Source organism: Oncorhynchus keta, chromosome 9 (genome assembly GCF_023373465.1).
Source record: "Oncorhynchus keta strain PuntledgeMale-10-30-2019 chromosome 9, Oket_V2, whole genome shotgun sequence".
Taxonomy (NCBI): domain Eukaryota; kingdom Metazoa; phylum Chordata; class Actinopteri; order Salmoniformes; family Salmonidae; genus Oncorhynchus; species Oncorhynchus keta.
Genome location: NC_068429.1, coordinates 11,558,024 through 11,572,871, shown reverse-complemented (window position 1 = coordinate 11,572,871; position 14,848 = coordinate 11,558,024). Strand labels below are relative to the sequence as shown.

Genomic DNA, 14,848 nt, shown 5'->3' with positions numbered 1-14,848 from the left:
ATCCTCTATGGTCTGAGTGTCCTTCTGTAGCTCAGTTGGTAGAGCATGGTGCTTGTAACGCCAGGGTAGTGGGTTCGATTCCCGGGACCACCCATACGTAGAATGTATGCACACATGACTGTAAGTCGCTTTGGATAAAAGCGTCTGCTAAATGGCATATATTATTATTATTAATGAGAGGCATTATTCAAAACCACCTCATCTGCAATTGGATCACCTTCAACCAACCAGAGGACGGCCTAATTCAAAGCAGTGTTTGGCCACCTGTGATTTTGTCCTAAAACCCACCCATTGGTTCTGAAAGGATGCGGATTGGACCGGTCATTTGCTAACTCGTTCCAAACGGCAATCTATTGGAGGAAGGCCTGACTGATGTGATAGTGAAGTGAATCAAAATGGAGAACGCTGCGATCAGGCTGGTTCCACAAGGGTACTGAAACCTGGCCTGAATTGCTTGGATTAGGATATTGTTCCTCTACCAAGAAGAAATCGGATTAGATTCAGCAATATGACGCTACCATAAGAAGCGGGGCAACTTGCAACCCAAACAAGAACAGTAAAAAACAAGATGCTAATCTAGTCAGCACTTGTTGTCAAGCGGCTATCATGTTGCTCGAGGGAAGCTCCCCTGCACATGCTCAAAAGTATCTGTACGAGTTAACAAGAGCAGCATCTTGCTTGGCACTCCCCATGATAACATCTTTGGTCCCACTGCTGTTTATGGTCACGTCATACTGCTTACTTCCTGCTCCTCAAACAGAGCTAAATACACTGTCCCTGTCGTAGAGGCCTATAGCCGCTGTGGTGAACTCAGCTAAATACACTGTCCCTGTCGTAGAGGCCTATAGCCGCTGTGGTGAACTCAGCTAAATACACTGTCCCTGTCGTAGAGGCCTATAGCCGCTGTGGTGAACTCAGCTAAATACACTGTCCCTGTCGTAGAGGCCTATAGCCGCTGTGGTGAACTCAGCTAAATACACTGTCCCTGTCGTAGAGGCCTATAGCCGCTGTGGTGAACTCAGCTAAATACACTGTCCCTTGTCGTAGAGGCCTATAGCCGCTGTGGTGAACTCAGCTAAATACACTGTCCCTGTCGTAGAGGCCTATAGCCGCTGTGGTGAACTCAGCTAAATACACTGTCCCTGTCGTAGAGGCCTATAGCCGCTGTGGTGAACTCAGCAAAATGCACTGCCCCTGTCGTAGAGGCCTATAGCCGCTGTGGTGAACTCAGCTAAATACACTGCCCCTGTCGTAGAGGCCTATAGCCGCTGTGGTGAACTCAGCTAAATGCACTGCCCCTGTCATAGAGGCCTATAGCTGCTGTGGTGAACTCAGCTAAATACACTGTCCCTGTCGTAGAGGCCTATAGCCGCTGTGGTGAACTCAGCTAAATACACTGCCCCTGTCGTAGAGGCCTATAGCCGCTGTGGTGAACTCAGCTAAATACACTGTCCCTTGTCGTAGAGGCCTATAGCCGCTGTGGTGAACTCAGCAAAATGCACTGCCCCTGTCGTAGAGGCCTATAGCCGCTGTGGTGAACTCAGCTAAATACACTGCCCCTGTCGTAGAGGCCTATAGCCGCTGTGGTGAACTCAGCTAAATACACTGTCCCTGTTGTAGAGGCCTATAGCCGCTGTGGTGAACTCAGCTAAATACACTGCCCCTGTCGTAGAGGCCTATAGCCGCTGTGGTGAACTCAGCTAAATGCACTGCCCCTGTCGTAGAGGCCTATAGCCGCTGTGGTGAACTCAGCTAAATACACTGTCCCTGTTGTAGAGGCCTATAGCCGCTGTGGTGAACTCAGCTAAATGCACTGTCCCTGTCGTAGAGGCCTATAGCCGCTGTGGTGAACTCTCAGAGGAAGTTATAAAGCACACGATTCCATTATTAACCCAGAGACCTTGCACCTTTCTACCTCCTCTCAGCGAAACTCTAACAAAACAACACATTTCTGTGGACTGTGACAATGCTCGTTTCCATGTAATGGAAACATCCAGCAACTAAAAGGAACTCCGAGGACAAAAAAGCTACGGATGTTAGAAATATTGAAACATAGTGGGGGATCAAAATAGTGCCATAAAATAAACAGTGAATCATAATCACACCATTTAGTTTGACATCTTATTTTACAGGCCTTCAGTCATGACAATCTAATTGGTCACAAGGGGATGAGCTGAGAAGTGCTGAATTCCAAATAGACACCTGGCCCCCAATAGCCCCTAGGGCAGGGGGATGGGGACCAAGTTGACAGGAAGACTCATTTTTTCAAATGTTCACTAAAACGTAGTACTCTGTATGATGTCCAGCTGACAGCATGGGTTTTCATCACCCTGTAGCACATGTATGATGTACAGCTGACAGCATGGGTTTTCATCACTCTGTAGCACATGTATGATGTACAGCTGACAGCATGGGTTTTCATCACTCTGTAGCACATGTATGATGTACAGCTGACAGCATGGGTTTTCAACACTCTGTAGCACATGTATGATGTACAGCTGACAGCATGGGTTTTCATCACTCTGTAGCACATGTATGATGTACAGCTGACAGCATGGGTTTTCAACACCCTGTAGCACATGTATGATGTACAGCTGACAGCATGGGTTTTCAACACCCTGTAGCACATGTATGATGTACAACTGACAGAATGGGTTTTCAACACTCTGGAGCACATGTATGATGTACAGCTGACAGCATGGGTTTTCAACACTCTGGAGCACATGTATGATGTACAGCTGACAGAATGGGTTTTCAACACCCTGTAGCACATGTATGATGTACAGCTGACAGCATGGGTTTTCAACACTCTGTAGCACATGTATGATGTACAGCTGACAGCATGGGTTTTCATCACTCTGTAGCACATGTATGATGTACAGCTGACAGCATGGGTTTTCATCACTCTGTAGCACATGTATGATGTACAGCTGACAGCATGGGTTTTCAACACTCTGTAGCACATGTATGATGTACAGCTGACAGCATGGGTTTTCATCACTCTGTAGCACATGTATGATGTACAGCTGACAGCATGGGTTTTCATCACTCTGTAGCACATGTATGATGTACAGCTGACAGCATGGGTTTTCATCACTCTGTAGCACATGTATGATGTACAGCTGACAGCATGGGTTTTCATCACTCTGTAGCACATGTATGATGTACAGCTGACAGCATGGGTTTTCAACAATCTCTCTCCTATTATTCACCTCTATCGATCACTATCCAATAAACATACAAAATACCTAAATTTACATTTTTGTAAAGAAAAAGAAATTGAGAGACATTGGCGCACTTGGCTGCATTTCAAACGAAACAGAATTGTGTTGAATAGTAAGGGGTGTAGTCAACTTCAACGGTTTTCAAATAACCTTTTCTGTGGCTGGTCAAGTGTGAGTAGAGCTAATTTGATGTGTTTATTCTAGTACTATTAGGCCTATAGTGTATTGATTACTTTGAGAAATTATAGATCAACAAAGCCACACGTTTCAGACCCCTGCACTAGGGACTAGGGACATCTGTAGATCTGAGAGGATTGGATCGTCTTGCCCTATGGGTTGTTCTGGTTTGGACTAAACTTAATTACAGCTGTCCAATCCTTTCAGAGGCCATATGTAACAGGTGTCTCAAAGTATGAGTGCTGATCTAAGATCAGCAACTTCCTGTCCATATAACCGTATTCATTGAAAGAAAACAATGAAGCTGAATACAGCCCCAGACCCACAGGAGTGGCTGTGGGTCAGAGGCCATTTGGAATATAGCAGACATATGACGTACCTATCTGAGCTGGGCTCCTGTGCCGCGTCTCCATCAGGACTCTGGTGCAGAAATATGTCAGGGAGCACCCGGAACACCTCGTCCTCCAGGGACAGCCGGCAGGGGAGTCTCTCTAGAGGACTGTCCACAGAGCTCTCTACCTTCAGACTGCTGCAGCTCCTACCTCCCTCCAGTCCCTTCTCCGAGTCCTCACTACCTCGCTCATGTCCCATCTGACCACAAACGTCTGTCGCCGCCACCACCGTCGTCGTGCTCCCTGGCCGGCTCTCCGCAAATCGCAGTTTCTTAGGGGGCTTCTCCCTCAGCTGGCCCCCATCTAGGAAGGCGGTGAAGATGCCTGGGATCTCGGCCAGGATTTTACTGGACTCCTCCAGGGACTCCTCGTCCAGGAGCAGCCCCCCTCCGGCAGGCTCGGTCGCTGCCTCTGAACCCCTCCTGGGAGGTTCAGAATGGTCCACCACGGGTACCACACCCGCCCCTGAGCATGGCCCAGATGTGAATGCAGCAGCTGTCAGGCCGGCACTTGTTTTTTCTTGGCAGTTCGCAGCGGGCGCATTCCTGAAGTCTCCGTTTACCTCAGCCGCCACGGTGGAGACGCCCAAGGCCTTCTGGGCCGCGGAGCTCAGGGAAGCCGTATCTTTCAGCAGCGCCTCCGTCCACGAGTCCAGGAGGAAGGTGGGCGAGAGGAGTGGGTCTCCCGGTGGAACAAGGCCCAGGTCAGACATGTCCAGGTCCACATTGGTCTCCTCCCCCTCACCGTTTCTCTCTGAGGTCCGGCTGGCCACATCCTGCGAGGCCCCATTTTGACCGCTACAGGGGATCATGATGGCTGCGCTCTGCTGTTCACTACTGTCCGCTGGGTGTAGGCTGTCCTCAGGTTGAGTGTGGGCGGCTGGAGCATTCTGGCTCCTTGCGCTGAGGCCGCTCAGCAGGTTGGCCAGCTCACGGTCGATCTCCAGGAACAGCGAGGTTTCATCGATGTCATCGTCCTGGAGACAGGCGTCTAGACTGGTGCTACTACTCCCCTCGTCCGCTAAGACGTGAGAGGTTGATGCTGAAACTGAGAAAATTAGATGTGTCAAATACTACAAGATAAATAGATCAATACAAATGTCACATGTGCACTTTAAAAATATATCAATTGTTACTTATCATCGCTATCACCATCATTAGATAGATTATATTGATTTAGGATGTGAAACCATGTGTATTTCCTCTCAGTGTAAGATAAATATCTCTGTTGGACTAATTCTGAATAAGCCTTGTAGTCTGAACACTACGGCACTGTGTCCACTTCATGAAAGGAGAAGGGCTAGGAGGTGCCAAGGAAGGGCTGGGATGAATCCAAACTAATACTGCTGGTTCCTTTTCTTTCTTTCGTCCCTTCACACGCAGATGTCCCTTTCACTGGCCGGCAAACGGCTTCAGACAGTGGACCAAAGCTCAGCATGCTCAGTTCACATGTATTCACAAACATTCATTTCAAATTAGCCGAGTGTGATGGATACAATTTTGCCAAAACAGCAGGTCTTTTTTTCTATTGAATACCTTAGTATCTAGTTAAATATTGAACAGCTTTAAGCTGCTTTGAGCCATGTAGGGAGAATGTATAATTACTAAATTAACTAAATACACCTAAGGGTTTTTATCCTGGAGTATTTCGCTCTGTCCTCTTGTTGAACCTGTTCACGAAGAGTTGGACGAGACAGCTGTGTCAATTAATACAATTATCCAGTTTAATTTGACATCAACGGTGGAGTGGATGAGGTCTATTGCCCCAGTAATGTATGCCATTTAGCAGTGATACATAGTGAATACCATCAAAGGTACAGAATCATTAGCATGTAGGCTAATGAAACCCAGAACAGAACTGGATGAACAGGAGGTGGCTTAAAAGTATAAATATCATGTGCAACCTGCTCCGCCCTGTTTAGGCTAATAGGCCCATACTTGAAACCAACACAATGAGTTCAACACGGTTGTGTTTACTAGGGGACACCGTTTTGCTACGGTAAAAGAAAGCAATCGTTCCTTTTCAGATCGTACCACTCCATTTCAGAGCGTTTTCTTCCATGTCCTGCCTACTTAACAAGATCCTGATCTCTGTCTCCAGTTACTGTATGTCCTCGTCATAAAGACCTTATGTCAAGAACACGATTACACTAGATGGCAGCATTTCCTTGTTTTTACTGTATCAATATCCGTTTCTACTGGAGAGTGACTGACATAGCATGAGAGATTCATGGCCATGTCTCTTAACCCATAAGAGTCTAAGCTCTGTCCAAGCCGCGAGGGGGGCTTACTGTCATTAGCCCATACAAACACATTGAATAACAGATAGCCCATACAAACACATTGAATAACAGATAGTCCTTACTGTCATTAGCCCATACAAACACATTGAATAACAGATAGTCCTTACTGTCATTAGCCCATAGAAACACATTGAATAACAGATAGTCCTTACTGTCATTAGCCCATACAAACACATTGAATAACAGATAGTCCTTACTGCTATTAGCCCATAGAAACACATTGAATAACAGATAGTCCTTACTGTCATTAGCCCATAGAAACACATTGAATAACAGATAGTCCTTACTGTCATTAGCCCATACAAACACATTGAATAACAGATAGTCCTTACTGTCATTAGCCCATAGAAACACATTGAATAACAGATAGTCCTTACTGTCATTAGCCCATAGAAACACATTGAATAACAGAGTCCTTACCGTCATTAGCCCATAGAAACACATTGAATAACAGATAGTCCTTACTGTCATTAGCCCATAGAAACACATTGAATAACAGATAGTCCTTACTGTCATTAGCCCATAGAAACACATTGAATAACAGATTCCCTACATGGAACAACAGATAGTTCCGAAGGGAAGTTTGTTCTGAAGTTTCTGTCCTTTATCTGAACGTATAAGAAAGATCAGGAAGCATTTGTTATTTTTTTGGACAGGTATTTAACTACTTATTTTTGGCACTAAACAATCTCCATATATACTGTACTTCCATTCATTTTTTTTCAACTGTCCCCGGGGACCTTCAGGCGAATCTTGTGAGGCCTGAGGGCATCCTAGAGAGTCTCACCTTTCCACAGAGGGGTCATATTAGTGTGTATCCCAAACTGTCTGGACGCTACAGACTGAAGTTGGCAGATTGGTTGTACCGACTTGTGTGAGATGGTCTGATAAACACCGATCTAGCTCTGTCACCTTTCACCGCAAATGCAGAAGTTTGACATGAGGCCAATGAGGTGGATTGAGATGCATCCAAAACAAAACAAAATCTCTAGATTAAACGTATGGATTTTCATGGGGATTTATTATTATTATGCTAAATTAGATTTCTGCCATCAAAATAACATATGACTTGGGTGACACAGGGAGTTATAAAACAGACCTTTATTTAGACTGGTGTTGCGTCAGAACAGAGGCTGCGTCAGGCATAGTGCACTACTTTAGAACAAAGCCCTATGGGCCCTATAGTAGTGCACTTCATATGCCATTTTGGACACAGACAGCGTGTCTTATACAACAGTTGTATATAATGTCTAGTTGACGAGGGAGGCTGAGGATCACCAGTTGTGTGACCCCTGTAGAGAAGGATAGGATAGTGGACAGAGTAAAAGTGATAGCACTAAGTCATGACTTTGCAGCATCACTTGGGAGATGTCTAGATGATGTTTGCAAATCCCTGTGGACTACTAATGACCTTTTAAGCTCCTGCTAAATAGCCTGGGTAACCAGTCAGGGCTGAAGACCTCTTATCGGATTGGCTCTTGACAGGTAATAAAAAGAGGAAGTCTTCCCTGTGCAGATGTAGCATTACCTCAGCAAACAGGCTAATGTTCACACTAAATGGAACGATAGAAACACATCACTATACAGTACTTATTCATCTCTAGTTTCTGGGAATGTTTGACACAGCACTTAACTACTGTTCATGGGCTTGCTTTGAAAAATGGTTTGTTTATATAGGCCCTACTACAGTTCCCCAAAATTATTCATTGCACTTTGGGAAAGTAGGCTCTGTTCAACTCATGGCCAAAAGACAGTGAAAGCAAAGGCTCAACTTCTACAGCCTCTTTCTGTAGAGAAATTGGCTTGTTGGGCCAATTCATCAATAACCGGTTGATATAGGAGCTTCCTATAACTTTCACAGTATGGTTCTTACAGTGCACTATAAATAGCTAAGTACTGTAATTGGGCAGTCCTGCACTAATCATTTAGAATTATTCATATTAGCCAGTAAAATAATGTATGCATTAGGCCTGATGATGAATGATTAATAGACCAGGATTAGTCTATATTTTTAGTGGATTTCAAGAACACTTTTCAGCTAAATGCAGGAGTCCAACTGACACATTTCATGGTTGTTATTAAATGAACAATTAAAACATTTTATAAAGAGGATAATGTCCCAGGCCTCATGCCAAGTGTGGCCATAGCTACAGCAAACAGCATAACATCATACTGTTGTGAAGTATCATGTGGGGTAGATTATATGAAAGGTGCCATACCGCTTTCAGTAGAGCTGGTCTCGTCTCCTTTTCCAAAGAGAAACTGGTACTTGGCCTTCGCAACACTTTGAGCGTGTGAAGACGAGCTGTTAACCCAAACAAACGTTTCAGCCTGCAAGAATAAACAAGAACATGTATTTACCGTAGGCAAGATGATTCTCTGATAAGTAAGCATTATCATTCATAAATCATTGAGATCTCTCTCCACCAGTGGCCATTGATTGGACAGTAAAACAGAGTTCATTTCATCTGGATGTTTTGAAACCAAAATCAGATTGAGGCTAATCACATCACCTTGACAGTAGACCTACCGCTATTTAACCATCTGGCCATGTTTTCAAAAGCATTTCCCTTGACCATGCTCTACGAATCAACTTCAGATCTTGATATCGTTTCTGATTATAAACGACCAAAATAATTTCCGGTTGCTTTAGTTTGATTTAGTTTTTAACAGCAACATCTTTGATTGATTATAACGTACAGAGTACCATCAGCCACTTACCGCCATGTCTCTTTCAAAGCAGGGAACACTCATTGGTAAAATCTCTGTGAGCATAAGGGTAAAACTAACATGAGTTTGTAACGTAAAACCATAACATTATTACAAATTTTAAAAATCTTGAAACAGCGTAACCTAGCCCAGGGAGTTCCAAAACTCTTCACTTAGGCCCCCCTTCCAGCATTGGGGAACATCCCGTGCACCTCTTGTTGGCAGGGAGAACATTTTACTCGGTTTAAAGCTTATTTTCTGCAATTCTACACATTTATCATTGGGTACAGAGAACATTTTGCAGTTTTAAAGCTCATTTTCTTACAATTCCATACATTTTGCCATGTCTAATGTGTACTACAAAATCTATGGGCTAAAAAACCTAGCCCCCAAAAAAACTGACATGGGATAGTTGAACTGGACATTTCTGCCAAGTTATAAATACAGTTTAGAAAAAAATAGCCCCGACCCCTAGAGCCCTCACAATTTGGGAACCACTGATCTAATCTAATCAAACATTGACAAAGTTGAAGAATTCTAAAACAATCTGACTTTTTTTAAAGACCAAAGCCAGTGCTAAAGGGTAAAGCTAAATGTGATACAGGAGTAGAGTTCAGGCCTACATTATCCTAAACTATCTGTGTTATAGATAAGAACATGCCACACAGCATTCTCAATAAAAGCTCAAGCAGTCCATGTTCTGAAAGTCAGAGCCTCTCTTAAAACAGCTTACAGTGATGTGTCTCTAGATCGTGATTTCTGCCTGCCAGGCCTCCAATGAGTTCAGAAAGTGGTCTCATGTATCAGAGTAGCTACTCACCTGCCATGATCTCAAAAGACGCTTAAGCTACTGCCTAAGTGCCGAGGAGGTCAAAGGTTCACATAGGAAGGATCCATCTAAAGTACGTGAAGCATTTGGCTCTCTCAATCCAAGTAAGGCTAGTGAATTCTGTTTGAACCTTAGCAAAGGCTCAGTAAAGTATTTCATTAGCCAACATTCCCAACAACCATACAATTAATAGGCCTAGTTCTGCTAAAGTCTACAACAGTGATTGCATGACGTTCATTCAGGATGACTCAACAGGAGAAAGGCACTCTGATTCAATGAAATCCACATTTGAAACCATTCCAAAGCTTAGTGCCATGACCATTACAAGAATTAAGCTCTGCAGATCAAATGACAGGCAACTAAAACTAGAATTACGCCAGCATCCATCAACGAGCACAAAAGGGGAAGAGTGGGAAAACACTATAGATGGGCCACAAAAACACAGTGAGATCATTATTGAGAAAGTCAATAACCTACACTAGTAGGCTAATATGAACACTAGCATAATCTGAATGATTGATTACAATTCCTACATAGACTAAATAACAACTTCCAAAGTAAAATGACCTTGTACATTACATTCCGATCTAAATTGAGAGTTTAAATTGTAGAAGAAACTATGAAGCGAACTTAGCTCTCTGTGGGAAAGCGGTTGTTGCCATGGCTGCCAATGTGAGACGTGAGAATGCAGACCCTTTTTTTTTACCAGAAAAGTGTTGTTTTTTGCCCACACAAACTAAAAAGGTATCATGTTGACTGCAATAACAGAATTTATGCTATTCAAATGAGGTGGTTGATTAGACAGAGACCATCTTTTGGAACTGTTATGACATTCATGAGAACTGTTGTGTTGATCAAGGTGAACAAAGCCTAGAAAATTAACAAAATTCCATCATTTTGTGAAAGACAAGACACTATGGCAGTGTTTTTCACAGAAAACATTTTGTACAGCAACAACAACAAAAACACTCTGGTTAGCCTAGATAGGCTACTCTACTAAATCTGCCCAGATGGACTAAATTATTTCGCTTAGCAACAGCTGGGAATCTCATTGGAGGGTGAAGGCCACATCATAATTCACTAGTTTGTTTAATGCTTCGGGTAATTAATAGAGTTGACTTCCACATAGTCATGAGAGGTGAGCTGTCAATCAGATTTCCATTAAAAAGGTCACGATGATCTCTTGTCTATATTCCTGTTCCTATATTCTTGTCTGCTAAATGACTTAAATGTAAATGTATATTCCAAATGGCACACTATTCCCTATCTAGTAAACTACTTTTGACCAGGACTCATACATTGGGTCCTGGTCAAAAGTAGTGCACTATATGGGAATATGGGCCCTGGTCAAAAGTAGTGCACTAGATAGGGAATATGTTGCCATTTGGGACATTACATTAGTCTATTCTTTACACTCCAGAGAGGCATCATAACTCAGCACATTGTCCTTTCCCACAGGAGCCAGAGCAGTGTCACATCAAAGTCCTAGAAAACACTGGAGCTCAAGAACTCGAGCTAAGAGTTATCATACTCCAGAGGGTTCAGAAATTCACCGCCTGTGCTAAAGTAAAGTCACTCTCTGGTAAGGGCAATTCCATGGTAACAGAATTACACTGAGACCTAGATTTTTCACTATAAATGTTGACCATTGATTTTCAAAGTTTGGTCAAAATAATTACAGTAAAATCTCAGTTTTATTCTGTTACCAAACTCTGTATCTGCACAGTAGTCATTGTGCATAGAGTTCTGTGTTTTGTTCAACTTTGAAATCGATGTTTTGTTTGGTATAGATTTTAAAGTGAAAAATCTGAAGAACTGTGCAGATATAAAGTTTGGTAACAGAATAAAATGGAGGGAGATTTTATCTTAATACTGTTACCAAACTTTGCAGTCATTTTTTAAAAATGTATTTTAAATCAATGTTTTTTGTTCAGCATACATTTTAAAACCGAGAATTCTAAAGCGAATCTCAGCATAATTCTGTTTACTTGGAATTGCCCGTAACCAATCTGGCAATGTTTCATCCTCAAAGGCATCAAACTACATTTGAAAAGAGAACATCTAAACCAGATCCACTCTGAGCTGAAATGTCTTATTTCACCAGGTAGGCCAGTTGAGAACAAGTTCTCCTTTACAACTGCAACATGGCCAAGATAAAGCAAAGCAGTGTGACACAAACAACAGAGTTACACATGGAATAAACAAACATACAGTCAATAACACAACAGAACAAGTCTATGTACAGTGAATGACCTGCCTATGACCTGCCTAAATCTGATGGAAATGAATGACAAAAGATCAGCGTGATTCAGGATAATAAAACATTGCAAATCCATCACAATGTTTTGGGGAATTAGTTAAATGAAACAGTTTATGTTTGACAAAATGAGGAAAGGGGGTTCCCATTTTTTGGTTCAAATTTGCCTCATCCCAAATCACAAGACAGGACATTAGAATGTAGGATGTTTTTGCATTTTGCTAGCTCAATATCTGAGCCAAACTTACATCTGGGTAAAAGTAGTAGCGGTACATCTCAAACAGGATATCATTACTTTGACTGTGAAAGCTGTGCTCGGCTGTAGAACTAGGTATAGTGCTTCCAGAACTCAGCATGTGTGAGACTTGTGTAAACAAGCACAGAAAAAGGTTGGGCTTTTTCTTTTCAAGGACTAGCAGACTGACAAGTTTCTGGGGGACTTCCATACCCTACCCAGTCCACAAACAAACATCTTATTCCAAACGATCAAAAAAAATGCTTCTTGACATTATTTCCAATGTTATCAAATGGTACACTAACTCAAACTGACTGAGGAACAGTTGTTGAATAATGGTGCAACTGTTCTGCTGTACTGATAAGGAGAGAAAAAGACCAACCATATCCAGGTGAACACAAACATATAGAACGCTAAATAAGTGAAAATAGATTGGCCTACCTGCATCTCCTGAATTTGAGAAGCTCCTCTTAGTCAATGAAAAGGTTTTCAACCCTCTTAACTTCTGTCATACAGTGTGCAGAGATCAGGGATAGTGTTCGGAGGACAAACCCGAACATTCTAAAGTTATTGTCAACTTTGACAGTACACACATAAAGAGCAAGTCTTCGCTACTAGAGTAGTGAACACGGTCAGAAACAATACAGCCGGTGTGTATTTTATGGTTAGTAAGTATTTGTCAATCCAAAAGGCTGTGGGACGACCGTGCTCCGATCCATCTAGGGTCGGAAAATGTTTTTGGAGGTTCAAAGAAAATTCAAAAGTGCAGATGGCTCGGAACACGCAGCTGCACAGTTGGTTCACTGCGTTTGGAGCGCCTAACCTACAGGTCAGCTTTTCCGTTATGACACAGGCACGGCCCACATAGACTCCTAGAGAACTTTAACTCTCTGAAGGGAGAGTAATGTCCCAGACAATATCAAGCCAGGACTGCAGATGGGCTAAAGGTGAAGAAAATCTGCTTTTGAGAAGTTGCATAAGATGACATGCTACTCAAATGAACACACTGACCAATCCTCAGTCATTCGGGGGTGATGACAAAATACATTTCCCCTGTCATTTTTACAATGTCATAATAAGGCTGGGCCACAGTGGCTCTGCCATGGGCACACATTCCAGATTAAAGCTGAGCAGCATGTCTACCTGTGATCTGTTGTGGCTGTGTTTCTGTGTCACCATGTAATGGAGGAGGTGCAAAAGTACTAATTATTACAGAACTAATGTGTGTGTTCACAACCTGGTCCTGTGAGTGTATGAAATGGTACATAGTAATAAGTACACCATTGGACTGAAGATTTAGACGAGAGTAATACAAGTAACAAGAAATGGAGGCAAAATATGCTTTTATCAAAGCAAAATATGTTAGGCTTATTATTCCAGACCAGTAATGTCATATGCCTAAATATGCTCATCTAACCTACTTTGAGTACAATCAGTTTTTTTTGTATTTCTCTCTGTTCTGTTTGTAAATAGGCTTTGTAAATCTGTAGTGCAGAGTCAGCCATAAATGACAACTAAAGTGAATCTCATGAATCTTCCGGTATAATCCGCTTTTGGATCTTTCATGAGCATTTGATCAATAGGACAAAAGAGCTTCCTTTAGAGCAGCTTCTTGCCAAATCTCTTATTTATATCAGGTGCCAGACACATCAGTCACTTGACACAGGGCTTTATACCTGCACTCTCTTCAGCGAAGTGCTTTTAAACTGAGTTTAAAAATCCAATACATTTGACCCAAAGATGTAGGCCTATAACATGCATATACATGGGGTTGGTGATGCAGTTGTATTCCTTTACAGATCACTGGATGTTAGTTAGTGGGATTGTCATATGACCTATCAGTCAATCAGGATAGACTGGATATGAACCCTGAAGGGTAATACCATTTAAGAGGTGATAATAACATCTGTTAATGAGGTGAAATGGGGGCTTCCATGTAGGGCACTACTTATAGGAAGAAGCAGACTCCTTATAGGGAGGGAGCTTGTAAATTAGACATGATCTAGTTAGTGCGACGTTCTGCAAGGGCAAGACTGCTTTTACATTTCCTTATCACATTTCTGTTCCGGAAAAGTCCTGTTACAGGATTTCAATAACAATGATTGTGCATCTGGAGACCTTAGATACAATAGAATAGATAGGCTACACGGCATTAGTGAATTACATTTGCCAATGCATAATGAGGGGGAAAAAACACCAGAAAGATTCCAAACACTTTTAAATGATGTACCAAATCAAGTCATGTTTTGCTACAAGACCTCATTTTTGGAGGTTTGCAATGCATGCACACTTTATTAATGGAAAACAGAACCCCATGTGTCATTGGGTTTAGCTTGACTCATGGAAGTAAAGGAAGGTCTGTCCAAGAAGGCACAAAACTCTCACTATTCACATTAGCTGAGGAAAAAACTATTCCTTGTTTGCCTGTAAAAAAAAAAAAGACAAGAGTGTTTGCCCAAAATCTGTGCCGCGTGGGTTATGGGAGAAGGAGCTGGGTTAGGAGGCACTTCTAATAGCAATGAGCTAAAGAGTAGGTTAGCATGGAGGAAGTCAACCAAATGAAAGCAATAACGATCTTATATGCTCACTGATTTTAATTCAGCTGATAACAGGACAAATGTAGAATCATTTAAATGATTATTTGATGTTGATCAAGCCACTTTTTATGATAGCCTTACTCCTGTACAAAGACTAGCCAATTCCCAGCTCCCTTTTGGCTCTTA

General features: G+C 42.4%; 1 protein-coding gene across 32 annotated transcripts in view; it reads right to left on the bottom strand.

The window, feature by feature from the left end:
• The window catches only part of psd3l (pleckstrin and Sec7 domain containing 3, like), a 148,837-nt gene that overhangs the window by 125,816 nt on the left and 8,173 nt on the right, over positions 1–14,848 (bottom strand). For all 32 annotated transcript variants that reach the window (XM_052525159.1, XM_052525198.1, XM_052525187.1 and 29 more), the window contains exons 2-3: positions 8,315–8,426; positions 3,781–4,840 (exon numbers count right to left, since the gene is read on the bottom strand). In XM_052525159.1, coding sequence (XP_052381119.1) covers positions 3,781–4,840; positions 8,315–8,426 — 1,172 coding nt within the window. The remainder of the gene's footprint in view (positions 1–3,780; positions 4,841–8,314; positions 8,427–14,848) is intronic.